General features: G+C 41.7%; 1 protein-coding gene across 1 annotated transcript; it reads left to right on the top strand.

Annotated features, from left to right (window-relative positions):
- The first annotated feature begins 688 nt into the window (after positions 1-688).
- Positions 689-25,453, top strand: fer1l4 (fer-1 like family member 4). The gene is made up of 49 exons (XM_047582161.1): positions 689-844; positions 2,183-2,238; positions 4,328-4,416; positions 5,366-5,465; positions 5,556-5,650; positions 5,753-5,797; positions 6,528-6,689; positions 6,768-6,828; positions 7,155-7,286; positions 7,443-7,505; positions 7,611-7,695; positions 7,769-7,934; positions 8,203-8,380; positions 8,573-8,759; positions 8,859-8,938; positions 9,262-9,387; positions 9,968-10,034; positions 10,601-10,704; positions 11,349-11,457; positions 11,582-11,810; positions 12,548-12,680; positions 12,755-12,855; positions 12,943-13,030; positions 13,108-13,224; positions 13,344-13,496; positions 14,234-14,432; positions 14,548-14,672; positions 14,752-14,886; positions 15,787-15,960; positions 16,364-16,474; positions 16,567-16,728; positions 16,824-16,998; positions 17,625-17,737; positions 17,848-17,964; positions 18,351-18,390; positions 18,893-18,993; positions 19,707-19,841; positions 19,931-20,050; positions 20,151-20,278; positions 20,356-20,526; positions 20,911-21,065; positions 21,677-21,858; positions 21,969-22,054; positions 22,140-22,238; positions 22,683-22,800; positions 23,521-23,644; positions 23,818-24,119; positions 24,276-24,376; positions 24,882-25,453. The coding sequence occupies exons 1-49, from the start codon at positions 766-768 to the stop codon at positions 25,060-25,062; spliced, it is 6,159 nt and encodes a 2,052-aa protein (XP_047438117.1). The 5' UTR covers positions 689-765; the 3' UTR covers positions 25,063-25,453.
- The last annotated feature ends 1,885 nt before the right edge of the window (positions 25,454-27,338 follow it).

Raw genomic sequence — 27,338 nt, 5'->3', positions numbered from 1 at the left:
ATCAATATCTTGGAGAAATTAAAAATATCACCACCAAACTAAAGCCTGGGTCTTGGGAGGTCAGTCAGTTTTCTGATCTGAGTATTCAAAAACACATTGGTATAAACATGTACAACACTAAAATATTCAATTAAACTTCATGTCTACAGCATCAATAATGACACAAATTGTCTGTAGATGCTTTACAGAACCCAGAGTCTGAAACATTCAGAGCAAGTAAATGCTACATATTTACAGGAAGAAGAACGCATGTTGTCTCTTGGTACTTCGGCTTCCTCCCACCATCCAGAGACATGCTCATTAGACTAAACTGACCGTATGTGTGTGTTGTCTGTCTCTGTGTTTGATAGACTAACTACCTGTCCGAAGTGTACCCACTGGTGAGGCTCCAATGTATAAATAAGTTCCTGTATTTCACAGAAATGATCCTCACTTATTCTACTAACTGATATAAAGACATACAAAGGTTTAAATGTGAGTTAAAAGAATTTAGTGAATTAGCTACAGTGGCTGTGTGTGTGTGTGTGTGTGTGTGTGTGTGTGTGAGTGTTTTCTAAGGAGGAAACTAGTTGAGCAACTCTATTTGCTTTCTCAAACATTGGAAAGGACCTGCCCTAACAGACACACACACACACACACACACACACACACACATTTAAACAAGCCTCCGTGTACAGTTACACTCTGCACTTAGTTTCCACCTGCTGAAGAGAGATCAGGCTTCACAGAGACGCCATGTAGACACGCAGAGAGGCGTGCGTCATCATGTCCATCACTGTGAATCTGAAGAAGATCTACAACCTGCCGGGACGATCTGACAGGAAGGTGGAACTCAAATTCAGAGGTAAGAGGTCTCCTCCGTGGGCTATCCTTTTAGTCCTCTGCTGTCTCCTGTCTAAAAGTATGCGGACGGTTTCCTGGTCCTTACTTCTTTTTAGCCAGCAGTGAGCTTCCAGCTTTGTGTTGACAGTGAGTAAAATGACCACATCAAAAATTCTCAATTTTTAAGTCCTTCAAAAAATATTTTTAACATCCAGAGGAATCAGCAGCATGTGGCAACAAATGTAAACATGGAGCAGCTTTAATGGTTCAGTGTGGAGCTCATTTTAACAGCTCGTTATATTGTGTTTCATTCGAAAGCACGTCTCAGAGTAGTCATGTGTTGTTTTATTATTTTATTACTGTTAGATCAATATCGCGGAAGGTGAAACAGGAAGTAAATGTTAAAAACCACACTTCTAATGTCTTAATTAAGCATCATAGTATTTTATTGATTTACTTTTACTATATGAGCTTGTTTTTTGTTGAAAGTGAAATTACTGTCTAGATTACAGTGAAAATGGTGTAGTTTAGTTTAATTTAGTTGCTATTTATGCGATTTAGGGCTCCATCACATTAGTTGCATGATGGGAAGGACAAATGAAGCACAAAACTGTTTCAGCTCTAGACTGCAGGCATGAGGAAAAGGATTTGAAATAAGTTTCTACACTACTTAATTTCCACATCATGAACAAATCCAGGTGGTTTATATGATTAATAAAGCATTTAACTGCACAGAAATATTATGTTGACTTACTGGACTCATGTGGAGCAGTTACCATGGTGATACATGTAGGATATATTTGGGTCGGGACATTTTTCAGATCCTTTACTTAAGTAAAAATACTAACACATCAAGTTCAATGTACAAAAAGAAAGGAAGCTCTAGAAAATGTTATGTAAATAAAAGTCTGCAAATATGACCAGGCAAATGTACTTAAAGTACTAAAAGTAAAAGTAGTCAGTGAAGTAGAACATCGCTCTGAGACTATTATAACTTAAGTGGTGTGTGGTGCATTGATGTGTCAGCAACATTTTATTGTAATTTGTATTTTTATATAGGACTGTTTATAGCCCATATTTATTTTATATTCAAACTATAAACTGTAGTTTAGTATAAACTATAGAGCAATCTTATTTCATTCTTAAAATTTAAGTGCAAGTGAAAAGATGCTTTTTTTTAATGGATGTGCTGATAAAGACAAATTTATGGTTCTGTGTCAAATCTATACTGTATTCTGACATCCACTGGCAATGACAATAACAGCATCATTGTGCAACATATGATACGTTTACATACACAACAAAGAGTCTGAAGCATCATTGCAGTTGCTACGGTAACGTCTGTGACTGTGTCTTTTAGGCTTCACCCATAAAACCAGAATCCTGCAGTGTGAGAATGTGGCCATCTTCAATGAGGTGAGTAAACCTAATAACCTAATACACCAGGTTCCTGTGCAAAGACGTACATGTTATATCCCCCAGTCCGAACAAGCACAAGACAGAAAAGTTTGTACATTGTAGGCTGTCTTTGTTTTCTTATTTATTTCATGGGGCCCCTAATGAATGCTTTGTTGGTATGTAATTATGCCGACTGTGCGCCCTTGATCAACAAAGTTTCAAACTTACAGACAGGTGAGGATGATGAACTGTTGAGATTTCAGAGTGCATGGTAACACCTTTAAAGGGTACTTTAAAGGTTAACAGCTAAGTTTTGGTGAATATTTAGTGAGTTGAAGAATGCTTTAAACTGAAAGGAGCCCTCACAAGGAAAATTAGCAGTTTTAGTAGTTAGCTGCTGCTGTTTGCCTGATTCAGATTGAAACTATTTTAATTGAGCTGATAGAGACCGTACCCCTCCTACAGGGCACACACACGCAACCGCTCCTTCAACACACACACGCCTGCAGCGGACATTATTCTTTTGTATTTTATGGAGTCTGAGCTTCTGCTGCTACTAGCAAAATGAATCAAAGCGGGCCGATAGGCTACTAAAGGTTGACGTAGGCTGAGTTATCACAACAATGTCATGATCCTCAATCTCTGCATCTTATTGACTTTAAAGCATGTTGTGTAGCGTCAACCATTACAAATTACCAGCTTGACATGTGCATCACCAGGTCACATTTTAGATTTTCAAGTATTTGTGTGTGGAGTTTGCATGTTTTCCCTGTGTCATTGTGGGTTCTCTCTGGCTACTCTTACTTCCTCCCACCCTCCAAAACATGCCAGTTAGGTTCATTAGTGATTCTAAATTAGCCGTAGGTGTAGGTGTGCATGGTTGTCTGTCTCTCTGTGTTAAACCTGTGATAGACTGGTGACCTGTAGTTACCAGGTGTACCCAGCCTCTCACCCAATAACAGCTGGGATAGGCTCCAACAGTATCATGTTAGCATTGTTATTATAAAAGGTTGTGGTTCATAGTAGCATGCTTATTATGAAACTACATGACTGCTACTACATTACTAACTGACATCATTAACTACTACATTAGTATGAAAGTACAAAATTAATATTAGCATGCTAACATCTTTGTTATCACACATATTTATAAAAATATTAGGTTCACATTAGCATCCTAAAAGCTATCATAGCACGCTAATTATGCAGGTACACTTATAATAAAAGTACAAGCTTCATATTAGCATGCTAACATCTTTGCCAACAACTAATTATGAAAGTACAGCCGTTGTGACAGCATGCTAACAGTTTAGTTAGCATGACATTATAAAGGTACAAGGATGGTGTAAACATGCTAACGTCTTTCATTATATTAGCATGCTAACATCCTATCTTGTACATTTTTGTCAGGCTTACATAAAGACATCTCAGAAACAGACGAACAAGAACTATCAAGAAAATATTAAGGTTCATTTCTAGTCTCAAAGGGAAAGCAACAGTCCATGCCGGTGGTGTTTAAGGAAAATTGCAGATAAAACAAAAAAAGAAAGAAAAATGCAAATTTACTCTTGTAAGTGATGGTTCATGAATTGAGTTGTAAATATGAGTTGCCACCTAACAGCAACAGCACAGTGGAAAAAGCAAAATAATTGTGATATTACATTTCATTTCCTTACATCACTATCACTGTGTTGACATTAACAGGGTTGATTGATAATGTAAAACAGTAACCCCGGTGTGACGTGAGCATGTCTGAGTTTTATTTCCTTGCTACCGAGTCAGGCAGGTGTTTGTTCTTCAGGTGTGACCAGGTAAGTGCATGTGTGCGTGTCAAACCCTAACACATAGTGATTCATTGTTGCAGTGGAATATGTTCTGTGTAAAGACAAAAACAGCTAATAACAGAGCAGGCTGTTATCATGAGACAACGACCGAGTCGCCTCCATTAGCGGAAGAAGTCTGTGAAACATGGGCGAGAGCTCAGGAAAAGATTAAAAAAGACCCTTGAACTGAACGTTTTGTCATACCTCACCTAAAAGCTAAAGATGCCTGTGTGTGTTCAAATGTCTTTGTGTAATTTAAATTTTGTGTGTCTGTGTTCATGCAGCATTTCCGTTGGCCTCACTACGGTAAAGTGATCAGTGATGAAGTTTTGTCCGTCAGTGTTTACAACAGCAGCAAAGTCTTCTCCAACAGGTAACACACACTCACATACACCTGTGTGTCTTTCTGTCTTTGAGACGGCCCTCACAAACATGAATGATGCACCGTACCCACCCTTAATCATCACCCCTTATTCATTCGTAATGACAAAATATCAATTATATATTATATATTGTAATTGTAATAAATACTGTTTATTTAATATGTTTAAAAATATTTTTACCGTGGTTTACCAGAGCTGAAGACGACATCATCTGACCACCTGTCAATCTAAAGACTCAGTTTACAGTGATATACAACAAATGAAATATTACATGAGAATCTTGAAACAACAAATGTTGTTTGATGTTTTTGAAATCATAATTAATTGGGCATTGCTCAATTTAATTTACAAACCAATTAATGGTTAATGTTTTGTCCCATAACATATCAAATAATTAATTGTCTTAGCACTTGCTCACTTTATTTAAATTCATTCAGTCATTTTGAAACTTTGAAGTGATTCAGATAAATCTACAATGTGCTTGTATTTGCAATTTTTAAATGACTGTAATTAATGGGTATTTACTTAAAAGTTTTGCCAATAATATTTAGTTTAATCATCTCTGTAAATACTGATATGCAAACCTTTCACCGGCTTTATGTAGCTCTTTTCATACCTTCACAAGGCATCACAAGGTTCACAACATAAAACATTCCAACAAGGTTAAAAGAAACGAACAAGAAGAAAGAAAGAAAGAAAACCCACGCCCCATTTACCTCTCTATATATGCACATGCAGACACATCTTAAACTCAGCAATACAATGAATTATGTGTGAAGTTAATTTGCTTTGAATATCTTTTGCAATGGACTAGCAGACTCTAAATATCTCACTTCTCTGATGGCAGCCGTGTTGTTGTAAACAGAATCAACTCAAAAATAGACAAGCTACATATGCTGTCATACACGTCTTAGTAAAAGTGTGTTTGTGTGTGTGTAGACTACTCGGTCAGCTGATCATCAGTCTGCAGCATGTTGTTACTTCTGGGAGGTTGTTGCTACGGGAACCGCTCACTGATGCCAACTACAGCCTGACTGATGTAAGGACACACAAACGCGTACCCACTCATTTCACCATAAGATATATCGTGGTCGCAGCCACTTTGGTTACGTTTCTGTTTTTTCTTAAGATCTATATAGAGTTGGATATTCGCTATCATCCATTGGAGGGAACAGCAGGACAATGGGAGGGACTCGACTTCCTGAAGGTTGAAGACAAGGATGAGTAAGATCACGCTGAACCGAAACCTGAGTGTATTTAATCTGTGATGCAGAGAAACCCCGTCTCTTCCTTATACTTTGTTTTTTACTGTTTGGTCATCCTCAGATCAGCTCTGGTCATCAGGAATGATGGATTTGATGAACCTGACAGGTGAGAATTTACACCTACACTGGACATTGATGCTTGGTTTTCTGCAAACCGTGTGATGAATGACCCTCTGGTTGAGTTGTTCATTTAAACCCATTTGACCAGAGTCTTTTTTTTTTTTTTTTTTTTTTTTTTTGGTTTTCTGAGCCCAAAGTTCCTGTTGTAAATTCACAGACCTATGCTAATGTTTTGTAGATCCATCCATCTGCCTTGACCTCCTTGCACTGTACCATTCATTTCTCAGTATTACCTTGAATTTACTTGTTCCATAACCACCTGTTATTCACTGCCCTGATAATATAATTTAAAATCTGTTTTCTAGTTCTGTAGTAATGTAAAAAATACGTATGTTTAGAAATCGATACACGTGTATGTGTAACTCATGCTGGTTAGGTGTCCCCTTCAATTAGAGAGGAGAGACCTCATGCACTTCTAAGAATTGTTAGGCTCAGGATCACATAATTTTCCTTCTAAGTGTGTTTTAAGCATAGTGAGAGATCTGTTTTTTCAGGAGAACCTTTTATTGTGCCGTGAACACCTGTGCACTTTTAGTTAGTAAGTACTGCCAAATTGAATGATTGAGCTCCACCTGGCTTCGTCTTAATTTTTTTGTTGCGTTGTTTTGAATTTATCATTTGAGAAGGTTTCCCCAAATGTTTTGACTTGTCCAATGATGATAACTGGAATAAATATCATGCAAGGACTACTACAGCATCTCATGTTTTCCTGGTAGTCGGCTGCCGGTCGCCCGCCCGGATCAGCTGGACAGAGAGACTCGGCGCCTGGGGCGGAGTCTGGTCCGGACGGGGGACGATGATGATGATGATGATGATGACTATGATGAAGACTTGATGGACTTTGAGGTTTCTAGCATAATCTTCACTCCTATTCTGAGGTCAGTCAACTGTCTACTATCTTCTGCCTCTAACTCACTGTGGAGTAAAACTAATCAGATGTGTTTGTCTCTGTGTAGTCGTTGTAGGCCGTTGACCAGAAGCGCTGCTGCAGCGATGCCCACAATCAAGAGCTTCCAGGTGAGTTCACACATACATCCATTTTATTCAGGTCCCAATGTATAAACTTCGGGAGGATCTCCCAGTCATTCTCAGGCTGAATAGTTTCCGTCGATCCTTAAGGTCTCTTCTCAGTTATGTTAAAATGTAACAGATGACAAGATGCGATGTGAGAATTATCATTTGTTTTTATTTGGGTTATTTAGTTCATACTTTGGACAACAAAAAAACATTTTGTCAATATCCCCTAATTTGGTTAGTGATGGACTGGACTTCCTCAAAAATCATCATCAGTCATTTACCATTGTACATTATAAGAACCGTGAAGCTAAACTGTGTGTGTACAGGTGAATGTGAACATCCTGGAGGCTCAGAAGCTGGTTGGAGTGAACATCAACCCTGCAGTTTTCATCAGAGTGGGAGGTCAGAAAAAAAACACAGCGACACAGAAATCCACCAACTGCCCCTTCTACAACGAGGTACCAGCAGGGTGGAGGGGAAAGAGGAATATAATACAGCTCAGAATATTTATATTACAGCACAGTACAAGGAAGTAGAGTGGGAGTCGTTAGCAATGTATGGGAGACATTATAGTAGAATAAAGTAGAGTCATCTCCTGTCTTTTGCTCTTTCAGAACTTCCAGTTTGAGTTTCAGGACTACCCCACAATCTTCTTTGACAAAGCCATAGAAATAAAGGTCAGTCCTACAGTTCTTTATCTTCTTCGCTTTCTACTGCTGTCACCATGGTGTGAGATCTGGGAGCATCTGGGAGTGAACTCCTACCATCTTATCTCCTTCCAGGTGTTCCACAGACGGACTCTCGCCTTCCTGATGACCCACATTGGAACATTTAAAATTGACGTCTCCACCGTGTACAGTCAGCCAGGTATTAGAGCAGCTCACATTCCCTTGTAGTGGTCTAAATACTTGAGTGTTGACTGGCATCTCTTAATCTCCAGACCATCGCTTCTACCAGAAGTGGGCTCCACTGACCGACCCGGGAGACACGAAGTCAGGGATCAAGGGTTACGTCAAGGCCTCCCTCAATGTGCTGATGAAGGGAGACACTCTGAGCATGCCCACTCTGCGATCATCCTCCTCATCTGCCAATGAGGACATTGAAAAGTTAGTAAAAACACAAGATGTGACAGTAGAAATCATGACTCAACAAGACCAGATCAACTTGGTTCACCCCAATAATGTAGTGGATCTAGGATTGAGCCCTGAGGAACTCCAAATTTTACAACTGTCCATGTCTATGCATACGAAGATAATCAATATTATCCTTTTAAAAATATCTGATTTGTGAGGTATTATGACCCTAAATCTCCACTCACTACATCCATACATCATGACAAGGGTTCATACTTTTTTTTTCCTTTTTTTTTTACAGGAACCTTCTGCTTCCTCGTGGTATGCCTTCTGAGCGCCCATGGGCTCGGTTCCGAGTCCGTGTCTACAGAGCCGAAGGTCTGCCCACCATGGAGGCAGGGCTGATGGCTAAGATGACCGTCTCTGATCGGGCTGTATTCATTGATCCCTATGTGCAGGTCACCTTTGCTGGACAGCAGGTACTCAGATGCAAACACTATGTTGTTTGGCAGTGGACTGGACAACAAAGTTCTGTTGTCAGCAGCAGCTGGTTTAAAAATTGACTGAGAAAAGAGAGATAGAGAGAGTAAATTATTTTTTTCAAAATGTTAGGTGGCAAATTTCATCCTAATTTGAGTTGCTTAATCTGCAGTATTTGTTGTGGTATTCAGGGGGAAACGTCAGTCGCTAGTGCCACCAGCAGTCCAGTTTGGAACGAGGAGATCTCCTTCATCGAGCAGTTTCCTCCTCTGGCTCGGCGGATCAAAGTCCAGATCCTCGATGATGCCAAGATGGGAGACATCGCCCTGGCAACACACTTTCTAGACCTGCAGCAGATTTCTGACCCTACCAGGAATGGTAAGACTTAGAGTTTACACAAAGATCTCACAAAGTAAGAAGTTGTCCTGTTTTATTCTGTGGCCAAAGTTAAATATTTGTCTGTCTTTTTTTCTACAGGGTTTAATCCAACCTTTGGGCCAAGCTGGGTTAATCTATATGGTTCTCCTCAGAACTCCACTCTTGGAGATATTCACCAGGTAAACTCAGCAGCAGCCAATTATCTTAGTTTAGTACATGGATTAAAAACAATGAGAAACTGGGCTGGCTTTGTCTAAATGCAATGAAAATCCACTCTACCACTACATCTAAAGCTCATCTAAAAAGTATTCCCCTCACATTCTGGTTCATGGACAACCTGCTCTCTGCTGAGCCAAAGCTCAGACATTTTTCTGACTTGCTGTTCTCTCACAATGACCAACAATTCCGTGAATTTACGAATTTCTTCTTAAAGAGTCTGTTCAGCTTGCGCAGGATTAAAATCATCTAAATCCAGACTAACCTCCTTCTCTCTTCTCTCTAGGCTTTGAACGAGGGTCTAGGTGAAGGGATCTTCTACCGTGGCCGAATCCTCCTTGCTCTCTCCATGGAGGTTTACTATTCCCCCTCCACCTTACCCATAGAAACAGCGCCTGTTAGCGTAGTTAAGGTACATACAAGTTAACACTCAAAAGAATTGAGCTACACATACATTTATCAGGATTTATTTCCTGTTGGAAGTTAGACTGACCTTTTGTTGGTATTCTTCTGATTGGTCTGCTGACTGTCAACCAAAGGACTCCGTTGTAAGGTCAGACAAACAATAACAATCCAGGGCTCCATTGCCACAGAAAAAAGCTCTCTCTTATAAGAGCGTAGAGATAACATGAAGCTAACGCTATATGTACAAGTATGGGTGCAACATATAGTCGAAAGACTAGTAATTTTTCCAGTGTTAGTCCAGTTGCTAACATTAGCTGTCTCACCTTCACATTATCCCTAGACTCTTATTACAGGTTTCAAACGTTTTTCTATAAGAAAAGGACTCGTGTATGGCCATTGTTTGTCTATGCAACAGGAACACAAGCAGTCGAGACTTGGCAAATGGTAGGAGTCCTCTGGTTGGTGCTCAGCAGACCAATCAGTAGACCAACAAAGGGTCAACTGACTTTCTTTGACAACAGTCACATTAAATAAGATCTCATTAACCGTTCTGTGGATATATTTCTTGTGTGCTCTTGTCCTTAAAGGTGAAAGGGGCACTAGGGAAACTGGGACTGAGGAAGAAGAAGAGCCGCAAGAAGGACAAGATGGAAGGTCAGAAAATAATTACGGGAAAAGTATCACATCTGTTGTTAAATACATGACAAGACCAGAAAACAAAGGAAAGGCTGGTCTGGCTGTTTCCCAATACAACAAAAATATCTTCTACCACCACATCTAAAATGTTTTTATTGTAACTGTTGGCGTGCACCTATAAAAGCTCCTGAAAGTCATGGTACATATATTTTTGCATTTTGTTTTTGGCCTGACAAACAAGATCTAATATGTGAATTAATGAAACAGCTTCAAGCCCTCTTCTGAGGATAAACTGGAATAGATAATTGGTGGATGGAAGAAACAGACACTCCAGAGCTGTCTGATTGTGTTTTTATTGTCTTGATATTGATAAGGTGACAGGTTTTGTTCCTTCTGTAGTTTAACAGAGAGAAGTATAAAAGGTAGTTTTTCTTCACAGCAAAAGCTTTCAACTTTTTGCTACTGATTGCTACATGCTTTGCTATAAAACATATTGTACATATATCAGTGACTGGTATTTAAGTTGTGCATTAAAGTAGTGCAGAATAAAAACAAAACAAAACATGGGTTTCTTTCTTTCTTAGCATCTCAGGCTGCCAGTGGGTTGGCTGAAGAATCAGGTGAGGTGCCAGTTGAGGTACCAGAGGCTGTTACAGTGGAAATCGAGGAGATCCATCCTCTCCCTGAGGTCAGTGTCATCAGCCATTACCATTAAATGTTTGAAATATACTGTATCTACACCCTAAAGCAGGGAGTATGCAAAAACAATCTGAAACAAGAGCAACTGGACTTCATCCAAGAGTTTAGATTTTGTCTGTTAATGGCCAGATACTCAGTCCACCTCCGTATCCCCATAAACACAACATCCCCATTCACTTCAAACCCACAGATTCGGATGTCCACCAACGTTTAAAGGTACTCCTTTAAGGACAATGTCCACATTTTATTTACAGTATGTCAAAAATGCTTTCTGAACACGGGGCTGAGATATAATTTTCCATCAACCCACAATATAGTCTGAATATCTATCCCCAAAAAAGTATTACTACCATTTACACCTTGAGGCCGAAGTTGAAGCCAATAATAGGTCGATAGGGTACCATTAATTGGTGAAAACAAACAGGCTCACAGTTTCCTTCCATCACCAGGTGAGTAACAGACACTAGTTACGTACGTTTCACCATCCACAGATCAGACAGTTCCTTATAAAGACTTAAATTCCCCACCAATTACTTAGAAATGAAGAAGCCACTTGGTTGAAACATCTTCAAGAAAATCTTCAAGAGTTTCTGTAGTTCCTGTAGCTCACATTTTTTCCTTGTTTGTCTTTAGGGTTTCCTGGGAGAGAAGGAAGAGTTTCTGCTGTTTGCGTCTCTGTTTGAAGTCACAATGATCGACCCATCTGTAGGAACCAGACCGCTGAGCTTTGAACTCTCCATTGGTAAATAATGTTTTATGAGAATAATTGACTTAATTGGCACTCCTGAGCCCGACCTTTCAGATTTCACATTTTATTTCCAACATCAAACGTCCCTGTGCTCCAGCAAGTGTTCTGTTTCTACCAGGGAATTATGGGAAGGCGGTGGAGATCGGGAGGCCTAAGAAGAGCCAGAGCAAGGAGGAGCTGAGAAGGAGCAGAGAAGAACTGAGGAGGAGCCAGGAGGATCTGAATGAGGAGTCGCAGGGTCTGCTGGAATCAGAGGACGAGCTGGACAGAGAGGAACTGCAAAGTCCTGAACCTGAGAACAGATCTGTGTCTGCTGCTATGAGGCCCCAGCCCACTGAGTATGACAGGTAAAAAAAACAACAAAATAACACCTCATTACATTTAGTGTCCGTACTGGGAGGGACTGCTCCAAATAACATCGTCTGAGAGTCAGAGAGAAGCACAAATCCGAATATAAGAGGTATCATAGACAGGTTGGAAACAGCAAATGCTCTGTGGGCCAAAACCGTCCCAACAGAGGGCCCAATCTGTCATGGGCATGTATTTGCAAAGTGCAAACAAGTGTTGTCATTGACAGTTCTCAATCATCATGACACTTGAATATACATCAGCATTATATTAACTGCCTAAAATGACAGAAACCATCCTTGAAAACAAAAATTATTTGATGAGTACTTTGGCGTTTTAGTTTGGCCCAGGTCTCATTCACTAACATGGTGGAGGTGGACCTACACCACAACCAGTCACCAGGGGGAGCTCTACTTGCTTGCTACTTGGCTTCACTTTTGAAGCTGTAATGTTGTTCATCTTTTTTACAGTCTATGGTTCACATCTGTACTTTAAGCTTGTCACTTGTGATCGGACTGATGAACAGGGCCAAAGTATCCCTGATTTATGTGTTGGACTTCTCCTAGAGTCTGACTCAAGAAAGTGGCTGCCATTATTCTCTAAATCACTCTGGTGCTGGAGGATGACTTTCTTTGTTGTCACAAGGTTTAGTTTGTAGACTTGTAGTTTTAGACGCAGTGATCCTTTAACTCCTCTTCTTACCAGTACTGTTTGACTGTCTCTCTGTGTCTCTAAGGTCTTTCCAGTGTCTTCAGCTCCAGCCTCCCTCAGTGAAACCAAAGCCTTGTCTGTTTGTCTGGAGTCAGTTTGAAGATCACAGCTTTCGACTCTATCAGGCAAACTGGCTCAGCAAGATGGCCGACAGGCTGGTGAGAGTCGAGTGATTTCTAATTTTTAAAATGACAATGCCTGCAGTGCTCTACACTCTCCGACCCTCTTTCAGGAGATTGGTCTGAATGAGGTGGAAATGCTCTTGAGGAGGCCGAGGAGTAAAGCGAAGGACCGTTTGGTCGAGGTGCTGCTGGAGCTGGTGGCCTCCTGCAAGTTAGTGTCGTCATTTTGAAGTTTTCATTAGAGTAGCTTCATCTAGTTTGATTTGATTTGTTCACCCACTTTGTCTTTTTCTCTCAGACAATTCAGTGTTTTCTCAGACAGGAGATCTCAGTCACGTCCCAACAATTTGGACAAATGCAGGAAAGAGTTTATCAAGAAGAATCTGGTGAGTCGGTGGTAAACACATCTCTCTTGCTTCATACTTGCTTCTCTCTTTCTGACCTAGTGTCTGATTGTATCCAGATCCTGGTGGCCAGACATGCAGTGAGGGCCAGACGGAGGATTACAAGACGGTCGGCCAAACAGCGGTTGATGGATAGCAGGAAAATCCTCAAAAAGCTTCGTATTCTCGCTGAAGAGGTCAGAGTAAATTTGCAGATAGATCACGTTATGTCACAAGAAGGACGTCAAAAATATAGAGCTTACGTAGAGTTCTTCTGAGCTCTGACAACTTCTCCCCAACATCACACTCTCTACAGCCCCAGAATACAATCCCCGATGCTTTTCTCTGGTTACTGAGCGGAAAGAAGCGATTGGCTTACGTCAGGATTCCTACCTATTCCATCTTGTTCTCATTGGTGGAGGAGCAGCGGGGGCGGGACTGCGGCCGAGTCACCACCCTCTACATGAAGGTAAAGTTCTTATATTAGAGGTGATGTATGAATGATTTCTTGCTGTTCTTTACCAAGATTGATGCAAGGAAAGCAAGAACCCCATACAGCATCATTAGCAGGCTAGCTAACGAGGAATTTGCATCTTGCACCCTGTAGTTAATGATAAAACGGAGTATAATATCAGGCGGTGAGGGGTCAGGTGAGGAAGATGGCAGCCTGAATGTTGGCTGGCTCTGGCATTAGAGAGGGTATTAGCTGGACATGACCACCACTGCCAACCCACCAGCTGGAGAAAGTTCTGGTTAAGGGTCTAAACACTTAATGAGGGCTGAGCATTACCTGACGTCGACGTAATAAGGCATACTATGATGTATTGTGTGCAATTTTCACAACTCATCCAAATGGCTTCTTCAGTTTTGTATTGAAGAACATTCCTCCAATTACAGGTGAGTGTCTAATCTTTATGGACGCTAGTCATTTGAAACTCAAATAGGTCTGACAAATTATAAAGTGAAATGCATTATCACAACTCCATCAAAACAAATGTGCATGTGACCCCCAAGTTCAGTAGCGAATTAACCTTTGGGCTTTTTAATCACTGCACACGATGCATGTCAATCAAACTGTTCTCATTTGTGATCCTCAACGTTTACCATATACTGTCTCTGAACTCATCATAAGATCAACGGCTCTCATCTTTCTTAATTTCTCCAAAATTCTTAATTTCTATCCAAATCATCTGTCTGTTCTTGTAGTCACCAGGAGGTTCAGCAAGTGAGGTCTTCGTGAAGCTGGAGGTCTACCTGTGGTTCGGCCCTGTCAAGTACAGTAAAGAGGCCCTCACCTCCCTGCCAGAGGAGTTCAAGCCGGTCTATGAGGATGAGGACGTGGAGGAGCAGAGGGTTGTCCCTGTGGGAGGGAGGAGGAAGCTTCCGTTCAGCCTGTCGTGCCAGGGTGAGTCAGCTATGTTGGAACATATTCAGATGAGTTTGTTCTTTGTAATAAAAGCCTAGTAATTCCTTTAATGTCTGCTTCTCCTGACTTGACCTCTCTCTATGTCTCTTTGCAGACAGCAGGTACTTCCAGCTACGATGTCACCTGTACCAGGGGCGCGGCCTGAAGGCTGCAGATGCTGACGGCCTCTCAGACCCTTTTGCCAAGGTGGTCTTCTCTACACAGTGCCAAGTTACCAGGGTAGGTCCAGCTCTTACTGACGTATATCTCCTTTAAGACGTGATACAGCTGTTAACCAGGTGTGTGTGTTTGTGTTCAGATGCTGTCAGACACTCTCTCTCCCGCCTGGTGTGAGTGTTTGGTGTTTGACAGGGTTTTGCTGGAGGGGTCAAGAGAGGAGCTGCAGCAAGACCCTCCCCTCATCATCATCAACATCTACGACTACGACGCAGTGGTAATACTCAGACGTGTTACTTCTTATGGAGTTGTTAAACTGGAGGAGTTTTGTCAATCCAAACGAGGAAAAACTTTGTTATAAAATATCCAAATCTTTAAATAAAACATTGGAAATACAAGAGCTCTATCAAGTCTAATCAGAGGTCTTACAGTAGCTCACTTCTCTTCATATCATTCAGCAACTTGTGATTTTTTTTCTCAATTGCAATGAAATAACATACCTTATTATTTATGTCTCTGTCTGGTGTAATGTCCATAGCAACACTGCTCAAATCCTGTTTACGACATACTAAACTGCTTAATGAAACACCATTCTGATTTCATCAGAGGGACCGTTTCCAACGTTTTAGAGAAAAATCTGGATAGTCCTACAGCCAATCAGAGACATTTTGTTGTAAACAAATTCAACTCCACGATGCTCAGATGACATGTTCCCAACAGAGAGACTCCAGACAAACTACTAGCTACTGGTTGGACAAATGGACTGATGGACAAAATACGTTTTCCCAACAAACAAAGCTGATTAGTAAAACAGCTGTTACATTTGCCAGAGAAAATTATATTATTATATATCATTAACTATATACATCTTATAGCACCAGGATGGCATGGAGTAGTACTAAGAAAAGCAGGTCCATGACTGAGGTTCCTTGAGCAAATACCCAACTCCCAAAACTGCCCCCAAAGCCCTGAGAGTACACACTGCTTTGACTAGATGGGTCAAATGCAGAGAAATCATTTCCTCATGAGGGATCAATGAAGGAAATAAAAAAAGAAGAAAAAAAAGTTAGGAACACAAAATGTGATACTATTGTCCTGCACATTTAGCTCCCGTTTCTATTATAAGGCAGCCTACGTGTCTGAACGTGTGTGTGTGTGTGTGTGTGTTTGCGTGCAGGGCAGTCCAAAGCCTCTGGGTCGAGCTTTTGCGGAGCCAGAGTTTAAACCCGTGGAGCAGTACTACCAAAAGCCTCACCTCCGTTTCTACGACATCAACATGGGGAAGGCCCCAGCTGGAGAGCTGCTGGCCGCCTTTGAGCTCATCGAGCTGGACTACTCTGTGTTTGGAGAGGTGACATCAATCAGTCCATCAACTGCACGACACTTATCATTGGAAAGATGGAAAATAAACAGACCATTTGGACAAAAGCCTAATTAATGTAATACGTTAGAAAGGAAATGGACCATCGAGTTAGATGACTGCAAATAGGATGTAGCTTCAAGGAGTAACTTTATTACTTCACTTTCTTCCCACTTCAGTTTTGACATGCTACATTTATTGTGGTTGTGTAAACCTCATTTTCTTGGATTATTACTCACTGTATTGCATGCCCGTCTGATCAAATTTCTCAAAAAATGCACGTATTAAGCTTCAAAAATAACATCAGAGTTGTTATAAACCAGAAATATACTTCAACAAAAATACAAAACACAATTTAATTATTGACCAAATGAATCATCTTCCTCCCCCGCAGCCTTGTCTCCCCAACAGCGTGGATCCCCAGGAATTTAACTACGAGGATGACCAGAACTATTACGTCATCCCTAAGGGAATCCGACCTGTTCTGAAGCTTTTCAGGATTGAGGTTCAGACACAAAGACACTTACACACAGTCTGTTTGGAGGTAGATGTACGTGTTTTTGGGGATTTCAGACCCAGACTAATTCTTGTATTTAGGTGTTGTTCTGGGGCTTGAGGGAGCTGAAGCGGGTGCAGCTGTTTGAGGTGAAGCGCCCCCTGGTGAAGATTGAGTGTGCAGGACGGCAGCTGGAGTCTGAGGAGATTGAGAGCTACCAGGCTCACCCAAACTTCAAAGAAGTGGTCCGCTACATCGACGTGGTCAGTTTCTGGATCTGCCAAACACTACCACTTCCACCACCTTCCACAACAGGGATGCAGCTAACGTCTCCTTTTTTTGTGTTCGGTCTAATCAGGAGCTGCCTGAGCAGAGCTACCTCCATCCTCCCCTCACAGTGTTCGTGGTGGAGCGGAGGGCATTTGGTCAGCTTGCTCTGGTCGGGTCCCATGTGGTCCAGAGCCTCATGGACTACGGCCCACGTCAGAATGAAGTGGATCCGGAGGAGGAAGAGGACGAGCCGAAAAGACTAGGTATGAAGGTGGTGTTCACAGGAAGATAGATGGAGCACGACCAGGGTGCATCAGTATTTTGATGGCCATAAGTCTTTGTGACTCACTGGTAAAAAAAACAAATGCTACTTAACCTTAGCATCAGCGGCTTGCTTTGGTACAGACAGATATTTTTAATGTTTAACAAGTTGTGATTTGATCATGTCAGTGTGGAAAAGAGCTAGAGTGAAGTACAGTGTCGCTAATGTAATTGTTTCCTTGCATAGATGCAATAAAAAAAATTTTTTTTTTTTTTTAAAAAAACATCTACATGCATCTGATCAAGATGCAGCAAAGAAGCAGCAAAGAAAGTAAACCCTACTTTGATAAAAATGGAAACCTGGTATCTTGGTAGCTCAGCTTAGCTCAATAAATGAGTTGCTTACTGCCATAAATGACATCCAGGGTGTTTGTAACAAAAGTATATTGTAAGATAACCTCTCCCCTGTGAAGGATACTGCATGTTCATTCTTCTTCATTTATTTTTTCATCATTTTCTGCCTTTTGAACTGGTGAGAACCTGCTGACAGTGAACAATTGTCACAGCAGAGTTCTGTCTTCTCTCCTGAAGTGTTTCACAGACACAGTATTTATTTGTGTCTCTCCAGCGAAACAGAAATCAGTGAAGATCAACACACTGATGTCAGTGAAGAGTATGTCACTCAGCGGCCTGGCGATCAAACAGTCGAGGATTCCCATCATACCCATCAAGCTGGTCACTGTATGTATATTAATCTAGTATTAATTAATAAGCCAGATTTTAAATATACACTCATAAAAGGCAAGATGATGTTGACACTTGTGTGTTGTAAATATATAAAACTCCTTTAGTCGCCACTGAAGAAGCTGATAAAGAAGGGAGAGGAGCTGGAAGAGGAGCTTCCAGAGAAGGAGGAGCTGGATTGGTGGTCCAAATACTACGCTTCACTGGAGGAGCTGGAGAAGCAGGTGAGACAAATGATTTACCTTCCGTCTGTCAGTCTCAATAAAGCTGATAAACATTAACGCCTTTAGCTTTGATAACAGCAGCATTCACTGTGGCATTGTTTCGAAACTTCTGCAATGTCACAAGATTTGTTTCCATCCACTGTTGCGTTAATTTCTCACCGTGATCTTGTATTGATGATGAGACCACATTTCAAATGTTTCTTTCATCAAGGTAGCGACATCTTATAATCTTACGGTTTCATTTAGAAAGTATCATGACTTATAACACTTGTTAAAATGGTTTTGTTTTTTTTTTATTTTACAGTTCATACTTTAGCTTTATGAAAGAAAATGAAGATTTTTAGTTTTTACATCAACTCAACATGTGTAATACATTATTTTTGCAGGCTGCTGAAATTGAGGAGATGGAGGAACAAGCAGAGACAGGTACAGATCAGTACCTATTGTGAAATTTTGGGTTGTGGTTATGAGATATTTTCCTTTAAAAAAGAATCATCAAATATTTCTAGTTTAATTTTTAGAGCAAAAACACATTCAGATGATATTTTCCAGTTGTTTTACTCCGTTGTAGTTCCTCAACTGTCCTCTAGATGTTGCTGTGATAAATTCCTCATCATATTGAAAGGATTGGGAAACCTTAAATATCTGCCTCTTTATCATTACAGTAACCATAATAATATTGTAAAGTTAAAAAAAAAAACCCTTGATTGGCTGATTTTTAATATCACTGTTTCACCAACGAAATGCACCAAATGGCTGTTAGTGTGGCAGCCACATGTGTTGGCTGGTGTTTAGACTTTACCTTGTGCATCACGGAGGGAGCAAACATGTTGACACAGGGTCTGTCTACAGACATAACATCTTGGTAAATATGTAGATACAAAGCTGTCAACATAGGTGTGTTAATAAAGTTTTCCTCTTTGCACAGACGGGGCGAATCTGACCATGGCAAACATCGAAGAAGAGGAGGAGGAAACTGTGGTGCAGGAGGTCGATCCTCCAAAACGCAAGCCGATCGCCACACTAAAGGTGTGAGGTCACGGTAGTTTCTGGCCAATCCTTTCTACACTGACAAAAATGATCATTGTAGCTGTGCTTTTCGGATTCCAGTAAAAACTATAAAATTATTTGGTGACAAGGCAGAGGCCACACGAAAACCACTGAAAACCTGAAAGTATATAATAAATAAATGAATAATAAATAACTAGAATGCATACCAAGCAGTATTAAAAAAAACTGCAGTAAAACAAAATTGCAAAAGATTTATGTCCTGGGGTTTGTAATCCTCACAGCCTCTGGGAAGTCACTTTGTTTGTTTAGCCTTGTTGTTCTGGCTCTGAGGCTGAACAGTTTAGGTGTGTCCTCCATGATTTATGATGACCTGCTCCTGCACCTGCTCAGGTAAACGTCCTCCAAGGAAGAAAAGCAGTTGCTGTTTTTTTTGGGGGGTAGACTGTTTGTTTTGTAGCACCTTTTCTGTCAGCTGTAGAAGAGTTCCCATAGCAGGCAGTGATGGAAGCTGTTGGAAACGTGCTGTCCACCTCATAAAAGGATGATCAGGACAACTGATGGCTGATGGTTTCTTAGGTTCATTTAAAAGGAAAAAAAAGCTTCTATATCATGTCCAGAGACAAACAAAATCCAAATAGCTCCCTATTGACGTTTAGATCAGGGCAGGTATGTAAAAATATTTGAACAGCTTTGAGTGTTTCCTTGATAACATGAGGATGTTTGTGTGTCAGCTGTACGGAGGTGATCTGGAGTCAGAGTTCAGTCAGTTTAACGACTGGCTGCAGGTCTTCCATCTATACAAAGGCAGAGCGAGCAACGACGACGACGAGGATGACGAAGAGGAAAGGGTGATGGGAAAATACAAGGTAATCTAAACGGAGATCTGTCTGTCAGTCTGTCTCGGCCTGTCTCTCAGTCTGCTGTGGCGTTCACTGTTCCCACCTTCCATCCTCAGGGATCCTTCCTAGTTTTTCCGATTGATCCCAGAGATGCAGAGGACACCACTTGTCAGATCACCAATGGAATCCCCAAAAACACACCGATCAAAGTCTTAGTCCGAGTCTACATCGTCAAGGTATACGACCAGATTCTTCTATAAATGTGTATAGACCGCACTGGTGTACTCTTTATATTCTACGTCCGGTCTGATCTGTGGTCTCTTTTGTGTCCTGCAGGCCACCAGCTTGTCTCCCACAGACCCAAACGGTAAAGCCGACCCGTACATCGTGGTGCAGGTGGGAGAGCAGCATATGGACTCCAAAGATCGTTACATCCCCAAACAACTCAACCCGACATTCGGAGAGTCAGTACCTATCTGTCTGACCATCTGTCCAGCTGTCTCCAACTGTCTGACTCTGTCTTTCTGACCCTGTCTTTCAGGGTGTTTGAGCTCACAGTGTCTTTCCCGCTGGAAACGGAGCTGATCATCAAGATCATGGACCATGATCTTGTGGGAGCCGATGACATTATCGGCGAGACACGTGTTGACCTGGAGAACCGGTTCTACAGCCGCCACCGAGCGTCCTGTGGTCTGGCTCTTTACTACGACACGTTAGTACCAACACTACAACACACAACAACATTAATAAGGAACCATAAGCTGTAGACAATGTTGTCACGATTGTTTCCTTGAAGAGCAGTTTTGTAGCTTAATATGGTGTCTTTGAGCATGCACTGCCAAGATGGCGATGCCCAACAACTTCCTTAATGATTTAAATGTACAAGTGGAGAAATATATAAATTTGTAGACACTATGACACCAGGTTGAAAACATGTTTATTTCTGCTCTATGGAGAATGACTCACCTGGAGAGCCAACCTCAGGTGAACATTTGAGGAATTGCAGTTATGGGCATCATCAAAACTACATTTGAGCCCAATATTAGTACCAGAACCTTTCAAAGAAATGTTTATCAATCCGCGTCTCTCTTTTCAGAGACGGTTACAATGTGTGGCGTGACGCAAAGAAGCCGTCAGCCATCTTAGCTGAGCTCTGTAGGAAGAACAACATCCCTTCTCCAGAGTACAGAACGTCTGAGGTCAAAGTCCTCAACAAGATCTTCAAGATACCACCAGATGCTGTACCTGAAGGTAGGACAGACGGAAAGGTAGCGTTTTATATACGGAAGCATCGTAATGAACAGGATGGAAGTACTACAAACGTTATCATGCACTACTACTCATATTCTAGTAACTGTTTTACGCAGTTTAGACGTCTGTGGTAAGTTGAGGCAGAATCTAAGGCGACAGCGCAGAGTCCTACACAGACCCTGCGTAGACCATAACGTGACATGCACCGCTCCAGAAATGTAACTACGCGCTGCAGTGACACAGAGTACGAGAGCTGTGATTGGTCGACTTGGTAGTTGTGTGTTTCGGCTTCAGTATTTCCAGCTGATTCACCATCTCCACAATTTTCAAATTGATTGTTTTGGATTAATAAAGATGGAATACATCAAGAAAAGGTTAACTGAGGAGGGTGGGAGATACAAACATGTGTATGACTTTGTAAATTACTGTGAAAGTTTCAGTCTCTATAGTTGAAAGTGAAGCAGGAAGTAGAAACAAAAATTAACAATTTAAGAGCCTTAACTCGACCGTAGCCACTGCTAATACTAAAATAATGGTGTGACCGTGCTGCCCCTCACACAGCAGGTCTAACAAAACTAACAAGCTGTAACAGTTTGTGTTGTTGTCGTCAGCTCTACTGAAGAAGAACCAGCGGTCTCCAGAGGAGGAGGCGGAGATGGAGGAGCATGCAGCCCTGAGCGTTTTGTGGCGCTGGGGTGAGATGAGTGAGTTCCTCACTGGAGCCATTCCTCTGGTGCCCGAGCACGTGGAGATCAGGTCTCTGATGAACCAGGACAATCCTGGACTTCCCCAGGTAACCACAACACGGCCATACAGAACAACACGCCAGGGCTGATATCACTCAGCATCCTCAGCAGTGTGTGTGTGTGTGTGTGTTTGTGTGTGTGTGTGTATATGTTGCAGGGCTACCTTCACATGTGGGTGGACATGTTTCCCACTGATATACCGGCCCCACCCCCTGTGGACATAAAGCCCCGCCTACCCGAGCAGTAAGTCACCACACTGTACTGTCTGCACAGTAGAGCAGAGAAGAGACGTAGCTCCAATATGTGACCTTTGTTTCCATGACGACAGGTACGAGCTGCGGGTGATCATCTGGAACACGGACGACGTGTTTCTGGACGATGTCAACCCTTTCACAGGAGAACCGTCCTCGGACATCTATGTTAAAGGGTCAGATTCAGACATGATTCAGTTTAATTCCTTTTCATTTGTATAGCATCACTTTACAAAATCCAGCCTGAAACGCCCTGAGTCAGCATGAGGGCAGCGATGTTAAGGAAACGCTCCCTTTTAACGGGACCAAACCTTGAGCAGAACCCAGCTCGTATGGAGAGAACATGTGCTTGAGGCCAGCCGGGTAGAAACAGAGAAGAGAGAGAGGAGAGCAGTAATCTTACTAAAGCTACATATTGAATCTGATTGTGATACTAGTGCAAGATATAGGTTATGATGTTACAGACTGAAAATGAATAGAAACTGAAAAAAAAGGAATCACAGGCAGGTTGGAGAGTGATGCATTCAGGTACTGGTCAGGTTGAAGAGTTATTGTTGGTCTGCCTTCGTTATGTGTCCATCGGCTCTGAGGTTCAGTCTTCTGTTGTGTTCTCTGTGCAGCTGGATAAAAGGACTGGAAGCAGACAAACAGGAGACTGACGTCCACTTCAGTTCTCTGACTGGAGAAGGAAACTTCAACTGGAGGTTTATTTTCCGCTTCGACTACCTTCCCACTGAGGTACACAAACACACGCACACGCCTGGACGAGTTGATGGCCCACATTTCTACTTCACTTTATTTTCTCTTAGGCTGTAAATTATTATTTATATGATTAATTATTTAGTTAAATGTCCAAACATAAGAATCCCAGATGATGTGTTTATATAAAGCAAAAATGCAGCAACTCCTTGTATTTTTCTGTTATTTTACGTTTCCACAGCAAGAGATCAGAATATAAATGTGCTGTTCCCGAGAGCTTGACTCCTTTAGATTTTAAAGACCCTTCCTCTAGCGCCACTGTGAGGATGAATTACATTTTTAGCTGCAATTCACTTTGACTCCTGAAACTACTGAGAACGGAGAGTTGGGGTTGTGTCAGCGCTTGTAATCACTGTCTAGGCTGATGCACTTCCACAAACAGACTGTGACAAAACCCAGATTTATTTCTTTGTAGCTAATCAGAGTCACTGACTGACACCTGAGCCTCTTTACATGAGTGGAAACAACCAGTCGTTTTCTTGGATAAACATATACACAAGTTAATTTGTGTTTAATCTGTTTGATTGGGCTCATTATGTAAAATTCAATGAAGAGAAAATGATAAAGCGACACTGCTGAACATGTCGACCCAAAACAAGGGTATATACAAGTAATGAGGGAAGAAACGTGGCTAGAAAAAATCCTGATAGTTTCTATGAGTCAGGTTTTTGAAATAAACCTCCTCCTGTGCTCCTGTAGAAAGAGGTGGTGTATAAGAAAAAGGAGTCCATCTTCTCTCTGGAGGAGTCAGAGTTTCGTCAGCCGGCTGTTCTGACGCTCCAGGTGTGGGACTACGACCGCATCGCTGCCAACGACTTCCTGGGTGAGACATGCAGCGAGGCACTCAGCTCTAAAACTCTGAAATATTACTGATTACTGACCACCACTGAAACGTGACAGGTCCTGTGTCATTGTCCACACCCTCTCAAACAGCTATTTGCATTTTAATTTTATTTTTGAAATCATTAAGAGCCACCCGTTCTCCTCCTCTCTCAGGCTCCATGGAGTTTCGGCTCAACGACATGGTGCGACCGTCCAAGACGTCCGGCAAGTGTACAATCGAGATGGCGAAGGACCGGGCCAGCCCTCGCTTCTCCATCTTTCGCGCAAAAAAGATGAGGGGCTGGTGGCCGCTGACCCGCCTGAAGACGGCCGAGGACTTTGAGAAGGAGGAGAAGGAGCGGGAGGAGGCCAAGAGGAAAGGACGCAAGAGCAAAAAGTCCAAGGACAAGAGGAGCAAGTTGAGACAGGAGGACATCCAGTACACTGACAGCTTGGGCAACACCTTCCTGTTGATGGTACGAAATTACACATCAACCTTATAATAAAGATGCCCAACAAAGATGCAGTAACTACATATGGGATTATATTGCTTATATTACCTGAGAGCACAATAAAAATGTTAATTCCCAATTTAAACTCCAGTTTGACACTTAATTTGTATTTGTGTGAAGGGGAAGGTGGAGGCAGAACTTCAGCTGGTCACCTTAGAGCAGGCCGAGGCCAACCCTGTGGGGAAGGCCCGCAAGGAGCCGGAGCCCCTGGACAAACCAAAGTACATTATCCAAACACACACACACACACACACACACACACACACACACACACACACACACACACACACGCACACACATAATAAAAGTCTGGTCAGAGCACACAAAGTTTATTCATATTCGAAAAACTTGTGATTCCATGAGACGTACCTGCTGCACTAGGTGTCGTCAATTTTCTTCTTTAGCATTACTGCGAATGACAGCAGTATGTTGCTCATGTGCTCGTTGTTGGATGTCGTCCTCCTTAAGTTAAGTTAAACAGTGAAACAAAACTTTGACGTGTAGCTCCTTTGTTCCTTCATATCTGTGGCTGCCACTTCAAATTAATTGTGGCCTCTTGCTCAGCTGGTGTGGACACAGCATATCTGTTAGTTAGCAAACTTCTTAGCTGGTCAGTAGCTAACAAATCCTCCGATGACAGGGATTTTTCTCCACTGAAGACATTTTACAGGAAAATTTTAATCTAGTGTGAAAGCAGATGTAAACCGTCTCTTCTCGTCTCTGCAGCCGTCCCACCACCAGCTTTGGCTGGTTCGTCAACCCATTGAAGACTTTCGTCTTCCTCATCTGGAAGAAGTACAAGAAGTATATCATCACCGTGTTCATTCTCGTCATCCTCGCGGTCTTCGTCGGCCTCCTCGTCTACACGCTGCCGCAGCAAATCACCTCCCTCCTCCTCAGAGGATGAAGAGAGCGGAGACGAGTCTTCACCGCTTCGTCGCCGGATGTCCCTGATTCTTCATATCTACTTCTCCATCTGATTTCTATGGTACTACTGTAAATCTGTAAATCTCATGATTGCCAGACTGCATTACCCAGCATCCTCTCTGACGGCAACATAACAAATGACGATTAGCGTTATCGTTGACTTATTGTATCGCAAGAGGAAATTTATCAATATTATGTAAATTTTAATATTGTCTGATTATACAACTTGGAGCACAACAAAACTTTATCTTGTTTTGAAGATTAAATATAGTGAGTATATATCACCAGATTCGTATTTTTGTTTTATTTTGTACTTATACAAATATGAAGTTTACACAAACAAATAAATAAATATTAATATCAATTTGAAACCGTGATTCTGTCTTCTTTCATTCAAATGACATACACCGATCAGTCATAACATTATGACCACCTTCCTAATATTGTGTAGGTCTCCGTTGTGTCTCCAAACCAATTCTAACTCATCAGAGAAAGGACATGGGCCTTCTGAGGGTGTGGTGTCTGGCAACAGGATGTACTTAGTGGGGGCCTTTGGGTCCTATGGGTTGAGGGGAGGGGCCTCTGTGGATCAGGCTTTTCCAGTTCATCCCACAGATACTTGATTATTTTAGGATCTAGGAGGCCAGGTCAACACCCTGTGCAGTTTTTGATGTTTTTTTAGTTGTTCCTAAATTGTTTTCGTGTGTGTGTGTCTGTGTCAGGCTGCATCCTGCTGAGGATGACTGCTGCCATCAAGGAGTGTCATTGCTGTGTGATGGGGGGTGTCTGGTCTGGTCTAGGTGGGTGCTACATGTCTAAGTAACACCCACATGAATGTCAGGTCCAAAAGTTTCCCAGTAGAACACTGAATATGTTATTTTATTTGTCCTGTCGGGGGTTTTAATGTTGTGGCTGATCCGTGTATGCTGTTTATTTATTATTTGGAATAAAACATGTCACCAGTCTGATAGAACCACGCATGCAGAGTCCCACTATCTTGAAAATAAAATAATAATTATTCCTATATTTATTATGAAGACAGCTGTAAATATTTAGAAACTATATTTGCACATACGGTGAGTTGATGTTGGATAAGACTTTAAATAACTGAAATAAAAACTGAATTTGTGACTCCTGGAGGAAGGAAGTTGAAGGAAGGCGGAGCCACCATACACACTCACGATTACATTTAAACATAAATCCCCTGAGGATCTCACATCTAAAAATCCAATATGACAAATTTTCTTTTTACCATCAAGCATTTGCTCCATCGGGTGGCGCTGTAGAGAAAGGATATCGGTGCCATTAAAGGCTGAAGCGATCATCTTATACAGCTCAGGGTCATGATCAGGAAATGTCACAATGATCTGCATGTAATGAGTCGTGCGTCTGGAACAAAGTTTATCAATCAGCAGAATATACAAACAAACACAGGAAGTGGCTCAGACCTGTTTAGTTTTCTTGATGAGGGAAAAAGAAGTTGGTCTGAGAGGTGAAAAACTGTGAAGGACACTCGACACCCTCACATTAGCTGAGAACAAAGATGCGTGTTTGGTGAAAAGGCAGCAATGATCAGGATGTAAGGAAAACACACCTGTATCCAGCTCTCATGACACTTTCATGGCAGGAGCTCCTCAGCGAAGGGCTCTCCATCATGTGTTCGCTTCACTGAAAGGTCATTCATTGTGTTGTTCTTTTTCACATGTGGACAAGTTGCGGTGCACTGATTGTGTTTTAAATGTCACTGAAAGGGCGTCCAGTTGTTCGCCTCTCTCACTTCAGATGAGGAGACACAGTGAATGGCTCCTTGTCCACTTTAAGAGCTCCAGCTCATTCAGTTATAAAGACTAATGATGAACTTCGTTACACATTCTTAATTTGTTGCGTTTTGTCTTTTGTCGTTTGGATGCTCTGACGTTTTATGGTGACGAGAATTAAGTTAAAATCGCGGCGCAGTCGTAAGATCTCGACCTCCCTGAACAACAGGAAGTAAGAAATGGTTTGTTTACAAACTCTGATTGTTTCCTCTGAGATGATGTGGGACATTTAGAGACAAACGCTGGCTCTTCGCCTCCGACGCTAGAAGGGAAACGACGTCAGAGGACAAATATGAAGTTCAGAGTTTGGCAACACTTGGTCAGAAGACTGTTGATTGTTTCGCATCATAGTGGCGGTGTGACTCTGGGAAGTGTTGGTCAGATTTATCTGAACTATTTGATGGATTTTACACATTTATGTTCACAAGAAGATGAAATT

The sequence above is a fragment of the Mugil cephalus genome, chromosome 4, assembly GCF_022458985.1.
Source record: "Mugil cephalus isolate CIBA_MC_2020 chromosome 4, CIBA_Mcephalus_1.1, whole genome shotgun sequence".
Classification (NCBI taxonomy): domain Eukaryota; kingdom Metazoa; phylum Chordata; class Actinopteri; order Mugiliformes; family Mugilidae; genus Mugil; species Mugil cephalus.
The sequence above is the reverse complement of the archived record's forward strand: the minus strand, read 5'-3'. Positions and strand labels throughout refer to the sequence as shown.

What these genes read in the sequence shown, in the direction of transcription:
- fer1l4 (XM_047582161.1), top strand. Translation starts at nt 766, where the DNA reads ATGTCCATCACTGTGAATCTGAAGAAGATCTACAACCTGCCGGGACGA. An exon ending in ACAAAGCCATAGAAATAAAG is followed by an intron (nt 7,506 to 7,610) that starts GTCAGTCCTACA and finishes ATCTCCTTCCAG; the next exon opens with GTGTTCCACAGACGGACTCT. An exon ending in GGACGAGCCGAAAAGACTAG is followed by an intron (nt 16,999 to 17,624) that starts GTATGAAGGTGG and finishes GTGTCTCTCCAG; the next exon opens with CGAAACAGAAATCAGTGAAG.